General features: G+C 40.5%; 1 protein-coding gene across 9 annotated transcripts in view; it reads left to right on the top strand.

Moving 5' to 3' along the window:
- Nucleotides 1–19,667, top strand: part of BTRC (beta-transducin repeat containing E3 ubiquitin protein ligase) — a 114,388-nt gene that overhangs the window by 46,418 nt on the left and 48,303 nt on the right. For 5 of the 9 annotated variants that reach the window (XM_065843886.2, XM_065843884.2, XM_065843883.2 and 2 more), the window contains 2 exons: nt 2,246–2,323; nt 14,654–14,743. The exons of 1 other annotated variant lie outside the window; for it this stretch is intronic. In XM_065843886.2, coding sequence (XP_065699958.1) covers nt 2,246–2,323; nt 14,654–14,743 — 168 coding nt within the window. The remainder of the gene's footprint in view (nt 1–2,245; nt 2,324–14,653; nt 14,744–19,667) is intronic. 3 more of the 9 variants (XM_071812090.1, XM_071812087.1, XM_071812088.1) reach the window with 2 other exon arrangements.

Below are 19,667 nucleotides of genomic sequence, written 5' to 3'. Positions count from 1 at the left end.
TACTGAACTGTATTTCATGAACAGAAAAGAACAGCTTTAATGCTTGGCCTTCCTTTTTGGAGATCTGCTTGTGTGTTTTTACAGTCACAGTTCTTTCTAAGCTGGATTTAATGAAATAATTTGATCCTGGCTGGGACTTCATATGAAAACTTTTAAAAACTGACCTTTTAGAGCAATTCATCAGGCCTGTTTAGGATTGATTTCCATGATAAAACCCTGGTTACAGCATCCCAGATGTAATGGTGCCTCGCAGGTTCTATATCTTGTTTAAAAAATATAAACAAAAATTAAAAAAAATAAAAATAAAACCAAAACCTCAAAAATCGGTAGTTGATCTGCAAGTCTTGATTCATAGAGTCTTCCCTACAAATTTTTTACATCTCAGGTGGGGTATTTTGTTGTTGTTGTTTGGGTTTTTTGGTTTGTTTTTTGTTGACATTTGTTGGGTTTTGTTGTGGTTTTTTTGTTTGTTTGTTTGTTGTTTTTTGTTTGTTTTTTGTTTTTTGGTTTGGTTTTGTGTTTTGGTTTTTGTTTGTTTGTTGGGGGTGGTGGTGGTGTGGTTTTTTTTGTGTGTGGTGTGTTGTTTTGTTTTTCCCCCTTATCTGCCATTTCTCAGCTAACAGCTTCTCCCCTTGCCCTGCCTCCTGCCTGTGCCTTTTCTTCCCCGTCACCAGCCCAGCAAATCTGAGCTGCGAGGATGGTGCTGGCTCAGGCAGCGCTGCGGCCGGCACATGAGCACACGGCTCCTCTGACACTGGCTTTGCTGCGCTGGCTCTTCCCAGGGCCCAGCTCCCCTTTTGCCAACAGATGCCACTTCTGCCTCCTGAGGTGTTGTGCTGGAAGCTGGCTCTGCAAGAAACCCAGAAGAGCTGTGCTCAGTGAAGGACAGGTTATTTGGGGGAGAAGGGGCAGAGGCCCAGAATGCAAATTTCTGCCTTAAAATACACACTCCTGAGCTTGTCTGCAAGTAGCTGGAAAACAACTTGTTTCCTGGCAGAGCTCTCCCTAAGCAGTTTTTCTGTATCTCTTTAAAACCTGTTTAGTTGCTCACTACTGAATGCCTGGGAATGTGGCCTAAGGCTATGAATACTGTGGTGATCAAACTGATTTTAGATGTGTGTGTGGGATTCCCCCAGAGCTTGTTGTCATTACTCTGTCAGCACAGTGGCTGAACCTGTGCAAAGGAACACTGGCTCCCAGAGTCACTGACTTTGGCAGTGAGGACAGGATTCCCCCCACGTACCCAGCAGTTTTTAACCAAATGTTTGCTACAGACTGTGCATGTCCTGAGATAAACTATAGCTCATCTTTACCCTAAAGTCTTCTTCTCTGGAGACACTCAAGACCTGCTTGGAGACATTCCCATGCAATTTACTCTAGGTGAACCTGTTTTAGCAGGTGGGTTGGACTAGATGATCTCCAGAGGTCCCTTCGAACCTGAACCATTCTGTGATTCTGTAAAGCAAGTAATAATTGTTTTAATCATGAGGTTAACAGGATGAAAATCTCCTGGTGGAGACTTCTTTCTTATGCTGGAGAAGCCTTCTTATTTCTTCTTGTCTGCCTTCTTTTGTCTTACTGATGCTCTTTCTTTTGGAAGTGTCAGCTTAAGTTTTGGAGCATCAGTCTTTCTAGAAATTGTACATGTATGTAGAGTCAGGGTACAGGAGTGAAAAACATACCCATAATATCATATGGTACCCACACAATTAAAACATTTTTTAAAGGATGTCCTGACAACCTATTTTGCCAGAATTTAGCTCTGTCATCACTTGTCTATGATTTTTGGCAGCCAAGCAGACTCAGTGCAATTAGTAATTGTTAGGCAGATTAAAAGCATAGGGGGCACAGAAAACAACATTTGCACCCCTTAACAACCTTTTGTTTTCAACAGGTTCCACTGTTTAAAATAGTTATTCTGGGGCCTTCAGGAGCTCTGGTGTTGCCATGCTGATCCAGCCACCATTTCAGCTTTTCAAAGTGGCTGTTATTGCTAATTTCAGAATAAATCCCCAAAGTACAGGCTTCTTCAATAGATACCTGCACAGTTAGTGCATTGTTTTGTTGAGGAGGAGAAATTCTTTCTCTGCCATAACAAGCTGTTTGGCTTGAAAGTACAGGTTAGCTTCCGGTATATGCATGTGTGAAATACTACAGGCTGTGTAGTACAAATATTCTGTGTCTTTTCTCCTCGCAGAGTGATACTAGGGATAAGAACTGAATTAAAGCTTACTTTCTTTCACAGAACTCCTCTGAGAGAGAAGACTGTAATAATGATGAGCCCCCTAGGAAGATCATTCCAGAGAAGAATTCACTTAGACAGGTATGTGATCAGTCTCTTTAAAAATGCAATAAAACTTTCTAGCTATTTGAATCCTTAAATGCTTCTGGAAGCTGAAGTCTTACTTGTGCCCCTGGCATTTTCTTTTCTCCTTTGAAGTCTGAACAAGTCACATTGTACCCAGGAAAATCAGTCACATAGATTTAGCTTTCAGGAGAGTCTGATAACTCTTTCTAAAGAAATCTAGACTTCTGCATAGTGAAGTCAGCTGTGACTCTCTAGTTTTACCTTTCTCCATGTGGGTTTCATCAAGACCTCTTCAGCCTTTTCTACTATAATCTTTCCTGTCTTGTTTGTAGTATATTTTGCCTTGTGTCAAATCATGTGTTCAAGAACCTCAAAGTGTTCTAGAACAATTGAGCTTTTCATCACCTCTGGAGGTGGTGTTGAGGTTAATAACCTGAATAATTACCTGCTTTTGTTTCTTCTCCGCTTGTATAAATTACCAATGGGGAGAAAGGATGTGCTAATAAAATACAATCTCTTTGCCTTTTACATATAGTAAAGCAAACTTCTTACCAATTCAAAATAATCGCTTTTTTAATCCCCGTGGCCAGCAAAGGGGGCTTAGGTTGTGGTTTCTGGGGGATTTAAGTTGGAAATAATCATTCCAGATCCTGCTTTACAAAGCACCTTGTTCTTTTTTCCCATTGCAACCTTCAAGCAGCAGAAACAAAAATGTGTCCGTGCCTCAGCTGCCCAAGTTTGCTGCCTGGTGCATCAGAGTAAAAGCACTGATGAAGGTGACTTAACTGAACACCCCAGGCCACACGTTGCAGCTGCTGAGGAGTCAGCACATTTCCTGCTGCATCTCAGCTACAGGAGCAGCAGTCTCAGGCAGTGGAATAGGATGGTAATACACTGCCCCACAGCTGCTATTTCCAAGAGGAGTTGTGGGTCAAAACCATGGTAAAGAATGGAATATCTTTTTCATACTGCATGTTTGTGCTCAAAGTTGTTTTTTTGAGGAGTGGTGAGGTTTTTTGTTTGTTTGATTGATTTGTTTGTTTGGGGTTTTTTAATAATGTATTCAGAGTGCTTGATTTTGTGGGAGTAGATGTCATATGAAGGACTGCCTGTGGCTAAGGTCCATCTAACAGATGTAGTCCGTATAAGTCTTTTAGACAGGAGGCAATATGGTAGGATCGTGAATGGGGTCCCAGATATTGCTTGTGGAATTCGTTAGATATGTTACACCAAAGTTAAATTGTTTCTGGCATTCAACAATAAGCAACAAGAGCTAGAACAAGAGGGCAAAACTACCTCGTTCCTACTGTGTATCCCCAAGATAGCCAGCAAGGTGCCCAGCACACCAGAAAACTGGTTTTTGTTTTTTTCATCTTAGAGTTACCTTATTGATGGTTAGCCTTCAGGTTCAACAAGAAAAGGCTTATGCCTCTTCTCCAAGAAAAAGTTCATAGTAAGAGATGTTAAGTCAAAAGGAACACAAGTTGCCTGTTTTATATGCCTTCTCAGTGCACTGAGTCCTTCCTCATGATTATTGGTTAAGAACACAAATATTGAGAAGCAATATTATACAGTTCAAGAAGGTAAAGTTTCATGAGCTTCCCTTCCATTATCTTTCAATCTGCAGAGGTATTCTTAGTGTCCAGGGAACGTTTTCTTTCCCACAGGCCCACAATTCATTGTAACCAAGGTGCCTAGATATCAAGAATACACCTGAAAAAACACTTGTACTGTCCAGATATTTCATATTGGAAGTAATTCACATGGACATTGTTTATGACAAAGATGGTTATCTCTGTTTCTTTATATTGTTGAGATATTGTATCAGTCTCTATCTTTGCATTCAGTCTTTACTGTGACAGATGCAGGACAAAATCCTTGGGTCATCTGATTGCTATCTGGAGCCTTTTGTGTTGAAAACAGTGTTTGTAGCCAAGTTCAAGCTGTAGTCTTAAAGCAAGAGGTGGTGGACCACGATTTTGTGCCTGTCATAGAAGGAATTTTGGTTCTTTACATAGGCATAAATAGAAGCTGTCAGAGCATTTCAGAAGCTGAGATTGCTCCTCTTCTCTATTAGTGATAGATGAGAAGCATTAGGGAGATTTCCAGCTCCAGGTGCAGAAATCAGACACATATGCAGCCATGTGCCCATATACTCAAAATCAATGAACAGAGTGATACTTAATGGAAAGATCTGCATCTCCAAAGGGAAATAAGCAGGGTGGCTACCCTGTCTTACATCTATCTTTACTTCATGAAACCTTAAAGATCTGAGCTGCAAATGCTGGCAAAGCAGGAATATACAGAAAGTGCTGAGTTCAGTAGTAGTACCTTAATAGAAAGACACTAACTTTGCTAACTTGGTAAATATTGAGTGTATAATTTCATATTTTCTTTCCCTCCTGTAAGACACTGATGTTAAAATTTTGTTATTGGGAAACATGGACTTACATGCACGGAATAATTTAATGTGTATGTGGGGAGAAGGGGAAGTCTGTTTACCTAAATGTTCTTTCTAGTGAAAGTGTCCACATATTTAGTACTTCTTGGTTACTTTTAGAAAATTAATGGGTTGCATCAGACCACTTCAGGGGAAGGATGATGTCTTGGCATGTTCAGCTGCTGACAAGTTTAAGTAAAGGTGCATTACCTTTTCTTGCCTTGTTTGCTGTGCTGGTATGCAGCCTCAGCCATCTGTGTTTTTCTCAGATGGGATTTTGGAACAGACATATCAGAAGGTAGAGATAATAAGAAGGTGTAATGGATACTTAAGCATCTGAAGTTGTAAGCAGGGGCTGAAGGACCCTCATTGGTCAGTGCTGTGGACCTCTTACTAGGAAAAATATAATTCTTCTGTTGATGAAAATGGTTCTTGGAAAAGCGTGTCTTCAGAAGTCTCAGCAAGCGAAGCTGTGTCCTTGGTGTGCTGGAAGTGGAGGCACAGCCACTCTTAGGTGCCTGAGGGGCAGCAAGGCAGGAGAGAGGTGGAGATCAGCACTGGGGAAGAAAACAGAAAAGGCAATGAACTTGACAGTGTTAGCTGAACAGTGAAAAGATGTAAGCTGTGACAGACTTTGAAGTAAGGATGCAAATGTTTGGTTCTTGACAAGTGCTTGATCTGACAAAATTAAATTTTGAAGGGGTAAACTGAAAAATCATAGTATGAAAACAGACTTCAGAAAAAACAACGACAAGTGGCAAAAGTTTTTGGCAACTTTATTTAAGCTAACAAACGAATTTTCACACTGCAAAGTTATAAATTAATTTTAATAGGCTGATCCAGATGGTCCATTTGGAAAATGGATAGCTTGATCTGTTGAAAATTAAACTAAATTTATCTCTCTCATACTTCAAACTGAAGTAAGCACAAGAAGAGTGCCCATTAAGTCCAGCTCATACAGATGGACCGGCAGGTCACACATGGGACTAATCTGATTCATTTTAAAAATAAATACATGAGTTATTGAATCAGGTTCCTGTTTCAAGCCCCGCATGTGAGCGTGTGTGCTGCCCTTTCAAAGAGACTCACAAATGCTTCAGTGCCTTTTTAACCTGTGTGTTTCCATTTTAATTCAACTTCCTTGCCAAAAAACATAATTAGTTTTCAGTGTCTATCATTTAGCGTTAGACCCAAACGCTAGATTGATTAGGTCAGGCATTTGTTATTTTAAGGGCTATGTCTCCATTCTTCATTTATGAAGAACATGAGCTCAATAGTCTTGGGGAGAGAGCTGGCCTTTAGAAACTGGGAAGGGGAAGCTCTCTGGGGGCCCCTCCAGCCTTTTAGCTTCTGGGTGTTTTTAGCAGAGCCATGAATGCAGATTTGTAAATTTATTGCAGTGCCATCTGGTTTTTTTGCAGGAACCGTATTATTGTTGGCTCGTATCTGTCTATTGTGGTGGTCACTCCCCGGGAGCTTGCCCTCATAGTCCTAGGGAAAGTGATGAATAGCGGGGGTCAACATGAATAGGTCACAGGGCAGCTGCCCGGAGCTGTCCTGAACTTGATTACCCTGCTGGTTTTTAAAGAAGATGGGCACAATGCAGGTTGTTTAAAACCCTTCCCTCCCTTCTCTTTGGTGGAACAATAATGAAGTGCCTTTTGCCGCTGTGGTTTGTCTGTGGGTGAAGGTGCCTTGTGGGGAAATGCTGGCAGCGGCGAGGCTGCCACACTGTGCCTCCTGCAAACCTCGCGTTGGACTCTGCTGTCTTTCTGTAAGCTTCCAGATGGAAGTCCGGGGGAAAAAATCCCTGTCTGTTACCCCATTCAAACAGGCCCCTTAGCATTTTCAAGAATTTTCCCTCTTGCCGTTTTGGCACAGAATATTACTTCAATTCACTCTTACAGATTTGAGATCATTTTGTAAAATTACTTGTAGCACCTAAAACATGCTTGAGGCGCTACTGCAAAGTGAAAATAGGCACAGTCTGATCTTAAGAGTTTACAACAAATACACAAGCAAACTGTAAGAAACAGAAAGCGGTTAGAGAAGGTAGAGCAAATGGAAGACAAAAAGTAGCAAGCGTCAGCTGTTTTAATTCCAGCTGGTAGCCTCATCCCGCTGTTTAGGGCTCCTCTCCAGGTGTATTTCTGTGGTGCAAAGTTGAAACTGTCTTTTTGACTGGTGGAGAGGCAGTGAGGGTCCCTCAGCTCCCACTGGGGAAGACACCACAGTTCAAATTCCCTTTCTGTCACAGGGCTGGCCAAGGCAGGACATACCTGGTCTGTAAAGTTATCCTGGTTAGCTCATCTTTTATGCTCTTAAGGAGCTGCTGGTTGAAAAGTCTGCTGAAATCGCTAGAAGTACATCCTTAATCATACTTTTGAGATTATTCTTTCTGATTTTTTTTTATTCTCAGACAATGAAACAAAAATAATTTCTATGCCTCTGCGACACTTAATGCGAGTTAAAAAACTAATCAAGGTGGGTTGTGCCAGAGTCTAAGTTACAATGGGAGTGCTGCCTTGTGGCAGAAAGGCCACTGGGCTCTTTCAGCGTTAGTACTAATAGGAATCTGTCACCCCACCACATTTCTGCATTCCTCTGTAATTGAGTAAATTGCAAGTGTTGTCTGCTCCCGCCTGCCCTTTGTGTCCGTGTCCACTTACCATCCGAAGAACGTGGGCAGTAATAAATAAAGTGCTGAACAGAGCTCTCAACTCTTTGAAAGCAGCATGTTGCCAGCCCCCTAGTTATATTTCTTTAAGTGTTTATGTTTTTCTGTATTCTTTCTCTTGTGTGGCTGGAACCCTGGGGATCCAAAGCCATGAGAGAGGCCAAGAAGCTAACAAAGTAGCTGTCCCCTTGTTAGCTTGTTCCTTTCTTCTTTAAAAAAACAAGATGAAAACCATCTGGCTCAGGGCATTACATTTTCCTCCCCCATGCACCTCTATAGATGAAGAGTTTCACCTGCAGTGAGGGTTTACATTGATTAGGGAGGGAGCAGTAATTCAAGCCTCCATCCACTTCAGTGGTACTTTGCAGTCTTTAAAGGTGCTGACCCACTGAGTAAAACTGTCAAGGGAGGATAAAAAAGGAGCTTCATCCCGGGAGGTAACAGCTGCCAGGTTTTCAACACCTTGCACGCTGCTGGAAAAATGTCACAAATTGTCAATGGAAAGAAAAATCACTTGGCTGCCATCTTCCCTTAATGACGGGCCTTATAAAATGAAAGATTTAAGGGTTTAAAAATCAGCAAGTAGCTGTCAGGAAAAAAAAAAGATCCTGAGAGATTTTGAACAATGGACCCAACAAGACGTGTCCCGAAAGACTGCAGATAATGCATCAAAGTTGGAATAACCGGATCTGATTGGAATGACCATGGTTATCTTTGCACAGTGGGACAAGAAGGAAGTGAAAGCAGCAGCAGCGCAGAAGTCTGACCGTACTGTGCCTCTATTTAAAAAAAAAAAAAAAAAAGAAAAAAGTCTGATTCATAAGCCAGTGAACTGAGAGAAGACATACTGTATTTCTGCTCTTTTGAGGACAATTTGTTTTCAAGCAGCTACCAGATGGCTAAATACCACGACATTTCCTTTTTCTTTTTTTTTTTTTTTAGCTTCTTTTTCTTAACAAGAGATGTAGTTCTCCTTGCTCTTTATTTTTGTTTGTTTTAATGCTTTTACTTTTCTGAACAACCCTGCGGTGTTTGGGCATTGTGGTGTACTCTTTTTTTGTTCCTTCCCCTGTGCATTGATGGATGAGGAAAAAAGATCTTCAGCTTTAATGTCATTTGAGATAACAGGCAAATTGGAGTCAGGCTTTTTGTTTGCATTGTCTTGAGGTTTTTTTGTTTTAGGAACCTCCCCCCCCCCCCCCCCCCCGTTTGTTTTAGGTAAGTCATTTTAATTGTACTGAGTAATTAGAAGGTACACACAGCCAAGGGAGCTTTGTTATGGTAATTGCTCAAGAAAACCCACTCCCCAACTACCACTGCCATGTGTTGAGACGCGTCTTCCCTCTAGTGGCAATATTAAGGACTCTGGATTTCACAGTCAGCAAGGTGTAATTGCAATATGACAAACTGTGCTTTAGGGAAAATCCTGTAAATGATACAGTTTTTGTTTGGCTAGTCTTTACTTTGTCTTATAACTTTCCATGGAGACTACCCTTCCCAAGGCTGGTCTAGGAATAACAAAAATTTTGTCTTAAGAATATAATCACAGTGAATCCTGGGGAATGTCTTACAGCTTGACTTAATTCTAGTCTTTTTAATTACCTGTTTATAAAAACGTTTTTAAATTCGTTGAGATTACTTAATTCTTTCAGAAGAAGCACCTCATTTGAAATAAATAAATAAATTGCATTTATTTTAAATAGCCCATGTGAAAGACCTTGAAAGGGTAATTAATGCAAGTCTCCTAAGACTGTAAGTGAGATGAAAGCGATCTTTCCAAATCTACTGGAGTGATTTGTTTATATAACTTCCTACTTCTGCTGAATTCTTCGGAGTCTAATAACTTTTTTTCTAACCGCTTGGCAATTTGTGCTTAGCTACAAAAGCCCTTGTTCAAAAAGAACAGTTTAATAATCTTTTCCCTGAAAATGTCTTGAAGGGAGTGTATGGGTTTTGTCTTTTTGCTGTGTTTTTATTAGTGTTAGCTTTCTCTGATAAATCATGTAATTATTAACTATTGGGGGGGAAATCTTATTGAACTCCTGGGTTGCAGCTTCTATTAAAATGTGGAGTTTTGCTCAGGGACTGGGGATTCTCAAAATAAATGACTAAAGATTTCAGTTGGATTTCAGTTTGTGGAAAAACCGTGCATACTCACACATGGTTCTGCCTAGGGTTCAAGGCTTCAGGTTGGCATTTGGTGTTTGTCCAGAGTTACGCCGACAAGAGTAGAAATGTTTATGTGTTTATGTCAAAGCGCAGGATCATGCTTTCTTTAAAAAGAAAAATGTAACCAAAGACACAGAACGATATCAGATACAGCTCTATCTTTAGTGAACCATAGTCTAGTGTCTCTGAGGCATTTTAAGCCTTTGGCGGAGAGTGAATACAGCTTTGTGGTTCCCCTGCTTCTGACATGATTTGGTGCTGCCATATATTTGTAGGGTTTTTTTTTTCATTAGAGCTTGTTTTGCTATAGGGCTGCTTAACACTGTTCTCAAACAGCTTTTGCAAGGTTAAAAGAATGCAGCTTGGTAACAAGTTTGTGTCATTTTAAATATATACCTCCCAGTAAATAAGGAGGAGCCTTGCAATCAATCCCTTTTAGTGTGTTATATGTTTCACCTGACAACTAAACCCTCTATTGATTAACCATTACTTTGTTAGATAATCTCGTGTCATTGAAGCCACTGTAAAAATTAAACTCTTTAAAATGTTTTACCCTAGCAGCAGTGTGAAAATTGAAAACTTACTTAGAATTACAGCCAACTTCCACAAAGAGGGTAGTTTTCAACAAACTGGTTTATGTTTGCATGCTTTATATGTGATATAAAAACATATTAAAGCACTCCAACGCAAAGCTATCTGCCTGTGGCATTAAACCAGGCTACCACTTAAGAAGAAGGCAAAGAAACCTCTTATCCTGATGAAAGGTGAAGAGAAACTTAAACAGCTTTGGTGCATGTTAGGTAAGATTCGTAAAAAGGTTGAGCTTTGCTTCTCTGCGGTTTGGTTTTGGCTTTCTCCCCGGTTGGTCCATGTTTCCATAGGCATTGGAATGAACGAAAGGAGGTTCTCTGATGTTGCAGTGTAGCACGAGACACCATCAAATGTTTCATCTGAAATGTATGGGTCTGCGTTATTTGATGAGATGACATTCATTCTGCTTTCGGTTAGGTCTGTTCACTAGTAACTCTTAGCCTATGAACACAAATATAACAATACCAGATGAAATCAAATCTCCATGTCCAGCAGTAATCTTGTGTCTCACGATAACCAGTAACTGCTGCCCGCAGAGAAACATTAGAAGAGGGCAGCCATATAGTACTGCCTTCATAATACGTTCTCTCAGCTTCTCATGACTTAACTTCATGAGCCAGATGCAGCTTCTCTGCAACATTATCAATACGTTTCCATTGAGAGCTGTTAAGTAGAGTGACATTACCTCTTCTCCCCCCTACCCCGGACTTTAAGGGAGAACTAGGCTTTTTTCTGTGTTTTTGCTTGAACCTTTAAAGCATATTGTAGAACGTGCACATGAATCTTCTTTATCCTATTTATTCCTCCCTCCCACAAGGCTGATTAGGCATTCTTCTCTGAAAATGTGAAAATAAGAACAGAAGAACTTTGTAATTTTGCAAACATAGTAGTGGACACTGAACTGAAGATCACTATGTTTTTTTCTCAAATCTGCATCCTGTTGGGTTGAATCCATTATACATACTCTTTTAATTTTCTTCTTTCTCCCACTACTTTTACTGAGAAAGAAAGAGCTGCTGGAGGACTAAATGGTCATTTGGTGATTTGGCACATATAGAGATCTTTACATAATAAAATTACTGTACAAAAATTGATTCTTACAATAAAAGCATGTTCTGGTCTCATTTCTGTCACTGCAAAGGTTGGGAAGGAGGGATTTAAGTATCCTTGGCATGTTGTCTGAGGGCAGAGAGGTATTGAGAGTGCAGGAATGCCCAGGTCAGTCGGACCCGGAGTCTGCTCCTCCAGTGCCGTCAGTGGAAGATGCTGGTGAATGAGAACAAGCAGGTCTGGCTGCTCTGTGCTCCATCCCCCTTCTGCTGCTGCAGCATCTACTGCTGGTGCACTAGGGGAGTCTAGGGGATTTCTCTGCCGAGTACTCTATGGATGTGCTGTCCGTGAGTTTGTTTAATCCCTTTTCCCACTTGCTGATGTTCTCTCCACGGTGTCCTGGGGCAGCAAGCTCCAGGAGTTCACTGCCTGCTGTGTGAAGAAGTGTTTCATTTCATCTGCTTTGAATTTGTACTACGCTAGTTCCATCAAGTGTCGCTAGTCCTGGTATTGTGGGATTTGATGAACAAGTATGCTAGAAGTTCAGTTGGTGCTGTTCACACTGAGATGTAATGTGTGGATGAAAATAATAAAAATTAAGCAGCGTATTGGAGTCATTATTTGTATCTGCATTCTGTCATGTACACAACTTTTGAACAGTGGCGTGGTGAGCTTGCTTGCTTCTTAGAAAGTTCTAGGGTTTTTAGAGTTATCATTTAGTATTTCAGATTGTGTTTTTGGATTGTCACTTTCCCATTTGTAAATGTGAGAGAAAGCCTGTTGTAAGCCTGGCTTTTAAAAAGCTGGCTTACTACCAAGGATTGTTCATCCCTGCCTTGGGAGGAAAAAGACTGACAAGATCTGAATTCAGTTTGTTGTTCAGTTCATGGAGCTGCAGGCTTCCTGTTGCTTTCAGTACATGGTTTTGTGGCTGAGCTTTTCAGCTGTGAAGTGGAGTTAGCAGTAGCTTTCTTTGAGTCAGGGCTTCTCAAAAAATTTACAGTATGTAGAGGATAAGGTGTGTAGAAATACTGCTACTGGAATTTCAGGAATTAAACTGCAAATGAAAGAAAGCGCAGATTTATGCTAAATGGGTTAAATTACACAAATGTAAATAATGAACAAAGAATCCTATAAACTCTTCATGGCTTTTTGCCTTCAGAATCTGGCTGAATTTAACTAACACGATGCTTTAAAATGGAGTTTGCATGGTATCGTCTGAACGTCAGTGCAAAGCAGATGGTGTCAACTTTCTGTCCACCAGTTGAGCTCCTGCATCTAAGCCACGATTTATAGTAGTTTATGCCATTCTGCTCTTTCTTCTGAGGAGAAAGTGCCGTGCATACCAGAGTGATGGTTTTATGATGTTGGCAAATATTTGCAAGAGGCTAAGTTAAGTCCATCAGGCTTCTGTGTGCTTGCGACCTAATCCCAGTTTGAGTCTGAACCTCCCCTGCTGAAAGATGCACACTGTTCGTCTGCATAGCACTTCGAAAGGATGCGTGTGTTTGAATTTTTCTGTTTCTCCTTCTGGATCCAGAGTCAGAAATTGCTAGCTGGCTGCTAGTCGCAGCAGATATCGATGTTCTAACTTGTAAGGAGATCTGCTGGAGCCAGGATATTCTGCATTCCTGACTGTCACTGGTTGTTTTCTGGTTGCAGCGCTCACTGACAAATAAAACACAAACTGCTAAAGCAGTAGGGAAGATGAGGCTTCTGTGCTGCTTTTTGTTTCTGTTTCAGGATGAAGTTTAAAAAGGGTCTATGAAGAAGTAAGGTGGAAAGGACCGCAATTTCCTGATTTTCCACAAGCGTATCTGTCGTGTGCTGGACTGGTGCAGATCAGCTGAGCCAGTATACTGATTTCCCATGGTGGGCAGTAGGAAGTGTTTAATGAGGATCGTAAGAACTTAGGTGAATAATGTTCTAAACTGATTGCGAACACTCGGTGCTTACCGACCTCCAGAGCTGGAAACTGTTAGGAACACTGGCTTTGTGGATCTATCTCCTATCGCTCAGCAAACTCCCATCTTGTGCAGAGGGAGCCCTGTGGCAGAGGGGCAAAAACGGGAGATCATTTGTTTGGTGCTTAGCACTGGAGGAACCTGGCTCTGATGACGTAGCTTTGGAGCAGAGGAAGAGGTTTAGGACCCCTGAGCATGCCAGTGTCGCCTGCAGGTATTGTAATCTACGGCAGGTTTGGGTTGAATTAGTTTCAAATAGAACAAATAGAATGTGTAGCAAGCCCTGAAAGGAGGATCTTCAGAGATTGTAAGCAAATATTACAGGGAGAGAACTGACAGGCAGTTCACTACAAATCTTTGTGTGTCTTCCCCTTATGGCAATCTTAAAAACATCATGAATGTTACTATGTTTTACTTAGTGCTCTTGGAAATGTCTTTGTAGCAAGTTTAATTTTGTTAACTTCCAACGTGCTTCTTGGGTTTTCCCCACACAACTATTTGAGGTAGCAACATCTTCTCTGTGGTCCACTTACTTCTTTTGAAACAACGCAAGTTTATGTTTGCTTTTGGGCTGCCACTTTTGCTCGGGAGCAGTTTTCTGTAGCTGGTGACAGGCGCTGGGCTTTTAATCCAATACTGGAGCTCTTAGTTACTACTCCTAATATTCCTTGAAAATGTGAGCTTAATCAAGTAGTAATTAAAAAGGTATTGAAAGCGAAGGGGCAGAGCCTCCATTAGAAACTTCTGAGTTCTTCAGGCATTTCAGCTTATATAGCTAAACCAACCAAAGTATAATTTGAAGCACACTTCATAAGTTCCATTCATATGCTGCCCTTAAAAAAGGGAAAGACTATGAGTAATGTGTTCTGTAAAGACTCCAAAATCTGCAGCCTCAGCTGAGGGTCCTCTGGGCAGGACAGTGTATGAGTTAAAGAAAAAAGACATTCTACTTTGAAAGAAAAAGCTTTCCAAAATTGGTAGGATTAAATACAATCAAGATGTGGTTTGCACTTAGTCCCTTCTGATTATGACCTTTGTACTGTCCCCATGTATTTTTACCTGACAAAGACAGGGGATGTTTGTTAACATTTGGCATACACTGTGATCTGGTGTGTAGAAATCACCTTGCTTTAGTTGCTCAGTTATGTAGTGTTTTGTGAAAGACCAAACAACTGAGACCAGATCATTTTTTTTTTTACTTTTTCAAAGTAAAAGAAGATAAAAATCTTTTCTTTCTTTGTATCTCAAAGCTGTAAAGTTGTACGTAGCTTCTCAGAGGACATGTGTACCCTCAACATAGGCTTGTGCTGTAAACTAGTTTAATTTGGTTCTAAACATTTACACCTTAGGAAAAAGGAAATGTAGTAGAGTTGTTGTGGGTTTCTGTGCCAAAAATGCAGTGCCTGAAAGAAAATCGTGCTCTTCTATTCATAACCATTTTAATATTTCTGCAGACCTACAACAGCTGTGCCAGACTGTGCTTAAACCAGGAAACAGTATGTCTAGGAAGCACTGCTATGAAGACTGAAAACTGTGTGGCCAAAGTAAGTAAGAGAACAACTTTGGTTTTGAGGTTTTTTTAGGAGATTGTTCATTGTTAATCAAGGGAAAGTTCTTGTTAAAAATTACGGTAAGAAAAAAAATATACAGAAAGCAAGTATTTGGGGTAGGCTTTTCTGTCCTTCAGTGTAGACTTTTCAGATTTGCTGTTTTTCTTTGTTGAAAATGATTTCTTGAGTCCTGAGCTATCTAGGATTGAAGGGTTCATTTTGCTATACAAGTAATAGGCTTTTCCATTGGGATGACCTATGCCTGCCATGTAATTAGCTCTGGCAACTTCAAATGATAAATGTCCAGATATATGCTGAAAATACTACATGAGAGCTCTTTGTATCGTGGTTCCTTTTCTTAGCTACTGGAGGGGAGGTGCAAAAAAGAAAGACTTTTCAGTTAAGATACAGTGAATGCTGTATTTAAGGGAAAGGGAGTAGGGAGGTATGGCAGTAAGAATGGTAAGATAATGGGTATATTAACCCATCAGAGAGAAAAGTTATTCATTGAGAACTGTACTAGATGTGATTGGAAAAGATGAGATGCCATTAGTCGCTCTCTTTTCCTAAAATTCAGTATAACTAGCGTATAATAATACACATGTAGGGCTGTTTGTGAATGGAAAACATTTGAACTGTGATGCAAGATGTGTAGAAAGGCTGTGTGAAGGATGCATTTATCCTTGCGTAAGCTTTGTATTTCCAGTGAAAGGAAGTTTGGAATGGGCATGCAGGACAGATCAGTGCACGCAGCCATCTGTTCCTGAACCCAGCTGGCATTTTGTTGCTCCTCTGGCACCACAAACCTGACCACTCAAAAGCCTGTTTTCTCTTTCAGTTATTTACTCCTTGATCTTCTTGAAGTCCCTTTTTTTCATACTTTGAATGGTTGTTAAAAGTACCTTTTACCTTCAGGGCCCACTTTTTTTATTGACCTTTAAGATAGTTTCCCAGCTAAATATTTGCTGGGATTTTGCTGGTGAAATTCAGATGTCCCATTACTTTTGTTTCCTGTCAGAGAACTGGCCATCATAAAAGTTTGTCATGGTGCTTGCAGGTGGCTTAGTGCTCTAAAACTCTGCTTGATATGTCACATTACCTGAAGTGCTTCTGAGAGAAGCTACCAGTCTTGGAACAAAGTGGTAATATTTAATACTGACATCTCCATTCTTGGCTTGAAATGGCTGGTGTTGCACACTGCTTCCTAAGGTGCTTTATGATACAAAGTAGGTGAAACTCTTTGAGCAACCAGAGCAGCTCTGCCTGAATTGTATCAATGGAAGCATCATTCTGATGCCACGAAGCAGCTCACAACGAGCTAGCTAGAGTAAACCCATTCAATCCCATCTGCTGCGTAGCATCTTGTTTGACCTGATCGTCTTACTGAGGAGCAAGGATGTGCAAGAACTACAGCTAACTTACATGATGCCGCTTGTAACTGAAATAACATATCTTTAACATGCTAATGCCCGAAATCGTAAACTCTCCCAAAACTACGTTTCAGTGGGATTGTGGTAAGAGGTATGGGGAGGCCTCAAGGCAGAAGCAGCCAGACTTGTTTCATGTTATTGAGGATGAGTTTGAACCATCGCTCTGGAGATGAAAAAGCATATGTTTTAAAGTATTGTGTCATTATATGCTGTAGGACAATGTATGTGTATATATGCTATAAACCAATCACATACGTATAGATGAAAAGACATATATATACACATCTATACATCTATATATACACGCATACACATACATATATTTTATATATTGATTAAAAAAACCTAAGGACTTTTCTGGGGATATATTTCCCCTAATACTAGATTGCCTGGTTATTGTACTCCTTTCCGTTGCTTTCCCAACTACAATCCAAAATGAAATAGGTTCTAAGAAAGCTTGTCTTTTAAATTCCAAAAGTGTTGAAGCATTTATAAATCCAGTTAGCTCAATGCAGATGGCTCAGTGATGGCATAGGCAAATGGCACAACTGTTAAACATTCCCTAGCTGAAGACCTTAAATGGGATTTAGGGAGTTCAGAGGCCTTCTCCTGGCCTTATGCACATGGTGAGTTTTATCCTCCGTGATGGATGTGTCTTACAGCCTTGGACTTCAAAATGTTTCATCAAAAGCGTGAATACTGTAAAGTATAATTGTGGGTTTCTTTATCTGTAGCAGTCTTGGAAAAAGAGGGTTGGCTGGTTTGTTTGTTTGGTTTGAAGTGGCGTTGAAAGACAAAAAGGATTACTTTGGAAATCATTATGTACCTTTTCTGATTCTGCAGTGCAGTATCAGCCCTGACTGGGAGCCACGGTCAGCATTATGACAGGCTTGTCAAAAGTTTCAGTCTGTCTGCAAGGGACGATGTCTTTTCCAAAAACAGGATTTCTGATTCTGCACCTACTTGCAAAAAAGAAGACTGTGCTCTGTTAAGACTATATTAATGCCATGTGCTGATAATGTACTTGATGTTTCTAAAGTTTGTTCAAAGAATGATGTGAAGTTCCCCTAACGCCACACGTATCAGTGTTGGGATATTTTTTTTCAGACCGAAGCACTGTCCATCTATCAAGGTCTCTTGTGAAGGAATGCTTCTGTACAGGACACTCAGGGCTAACTTACCAACCTAAAAACTGGCATTCTTTCTAAAATGGAGGGAAAAGGAGTTTATAATAAACATGTGTGCATTTTTGAGTATGGAGAGTAGCATAGGGCTACTGTCTTTTTGACCACTCAAAGAAGTCTGTGTTAGGAAACCTTTCCCGCCCAGTCTTCTGTACAGTGTTATGCTGACTGTGAAGCCAGGTGCTCAGTGGCTTTTGCAAACCTGTGGATTATCTAGTTGTATTCAGGCATTTAAAAATAAAACTAGAATATCGCATTCTGATGAAACTTTGTATTTTGTTCTTAGCTATGCTTTTCTGGTATTTATCCTCTGAAACTCCATGGATGGGACTTGGGTTTATTTGGGTAAAAGCAAATAAGGATCAGTGGAAATTGGTTCAAGTGTGCTTATGTTTTGACTAAAGAGGTTGGATCTTGAATTAAAAATTATATATAGTGATGCAGAGATGTCACCTTTGTGATCTGTAGCATTGATTCTCTTCCATCTTCATGAGTTTCTCCGTTAATCTTTTGGCATCTTTTTGCCTGTTGCATTTTAGTGATCAACAGGTCTAATGTATATTTAACTTAATGTCTTTAATAAGGAAATGCAATCTCCAAGTGTGTTTTTATATTTGTGTACACACACACACATATATAATACTCCTGTTTGTCTCTGTAGATACCAAAAAATGTCTGAGAGGATTTATTTTTATGATACTACTGGTGTACAACCACAAGTGGACTGCTTTCTCAGGAATTTGTGTTAGATGCTTAAATAAGGTAGAAATGTAGCATGAACCTGAGCTCCAAGGACAGGGTGTTTGGTTTTAATGAGGCTTATTGAAATCTGGCCAAATGAGCATCTGTTCCCATTGTTTGTTCCATATTTTGTAAGCCAGTATCTTCAGGCCAGATAATGGTGGTGGTGTGTGCTTCATCCTCAATTAGAGAGGGGCACTGTTAAAAATCCCCTGGCAGCTGGTATGTCACTAGGATTCTTGTGATGCTCCTGGGTGTGCAAACAAGTTTCTCTTCTATTTTGCAACCGGGACCACATACTTTCTGTGGCGACCTTCTCACTTTATATTTGCTGTGCAGTGGGGGATGCTCTGTCTCCAGCCTCCTTGACTGAGTCTTTGCTTGGATGGATTATATATATTTCTGTTTTCAAACAGAGGTCTTGCATTTTCGGCCTTTCATAATGTGGGCTGTATTAGGTCTGAGTCTTGCTGTTCACTTGGAGTCCATTAGATTTTGCACTTCTCCAGATCATGTACGTATCCTTCTGATTCAAAATGCTCTTTCCATTCCCAGCAAGAGACTGATGTCCAGCTGATCTCACAGAGTTCCACAGTCAATACCCATTTCCTATATTAATCAGATAGGTCTTTACTGTTTATTAACTCTTGCAGTCAGTTCCAGTTTGTCTGTATCTGCTATATAAAGAAGTGTTCTCAGGTTCATTCTGCACATTGAATTCTTTCACACATGTGCCAGAGATGGGCACCCTATTGCACACCTGCTACAGACAGCACAAAGACACCCTTGAAATGCCGTACAGCATCCCCAGACTCTGCATAGTTCTGAACTCAGCAGCAGCTGATAGAGGTTCTCTGCCTCTTTCTAAGTGAAATAGGAGGAAGAAAAATACAGGCAAGCACACCACCCATGGAAAATTAGAGTTCTGTGTCAGGCCACTCTTTGCTACCCACTTGTGATAACTGGTCCTGCTTTTTCAGGTCCCAGCAAACCAAGGGACTTTGGTTTTAGCGCTGTGATTTTATTCTCTGTGGCCAGGATAGCTTTTCTTGCTCCTCTTCAAAAAGGGAACTGAATACAGGAATGTTGTGAAATTTAGCTGTTACGGTTTTTAGACACGTCGATGAAAAGTCCTGCTTAAGCATGTAGTGATGTTTTGCCTGCTTGGCCAGCTGTTTGTAATGTACGGGGGACAGAGCTATGTTCTGCACAATTTTGGAAACACAGAACAGGGCTTGGCACAAGTATGCTATGTGAAATTTTCTTTCAAAGACTTATAGTATTATTTAGCTATGGCTGCACATTTTACGTTCAAGGATGATTCAGCTGAAGCAAGGAGTGGTGGAGTAGTTGGTAATTGAAATCTGCCTTCCTTTGTCACTTTGTTCTGTATTGCTACTTCTGAATTTTTAGAACAAAAATGGTCTGCACAATAATAACATTGAGTTCAGGATTTTTATATGAATTCAAAGGAGAAACCACGAGTACTCTTTAATAAGCAAACACTTAGGATTCCAGGCTGAATGTTTCAGTTGGCAGTAGGACAAATGGATCTGAAGAGTG

This window comes from Patagioenas fasciata, chromosome 8 (genome assembly GCF_037038585.1).
Source record: "Patagioenas fasciata isolate bPatFas1 chromosome 8, bPatFas1.hap1, whole genome shotgun sequence".
Classification (NCBI taxonomy): Eukaryota; Metazoa; Chordata; class Aves; order Columbiformes; family Columbidae; genus Patagioenas; species Patagioenas fasciata.
This window is presented reverse-complemented; position numbering and strand designations above follow the sequence as displayed.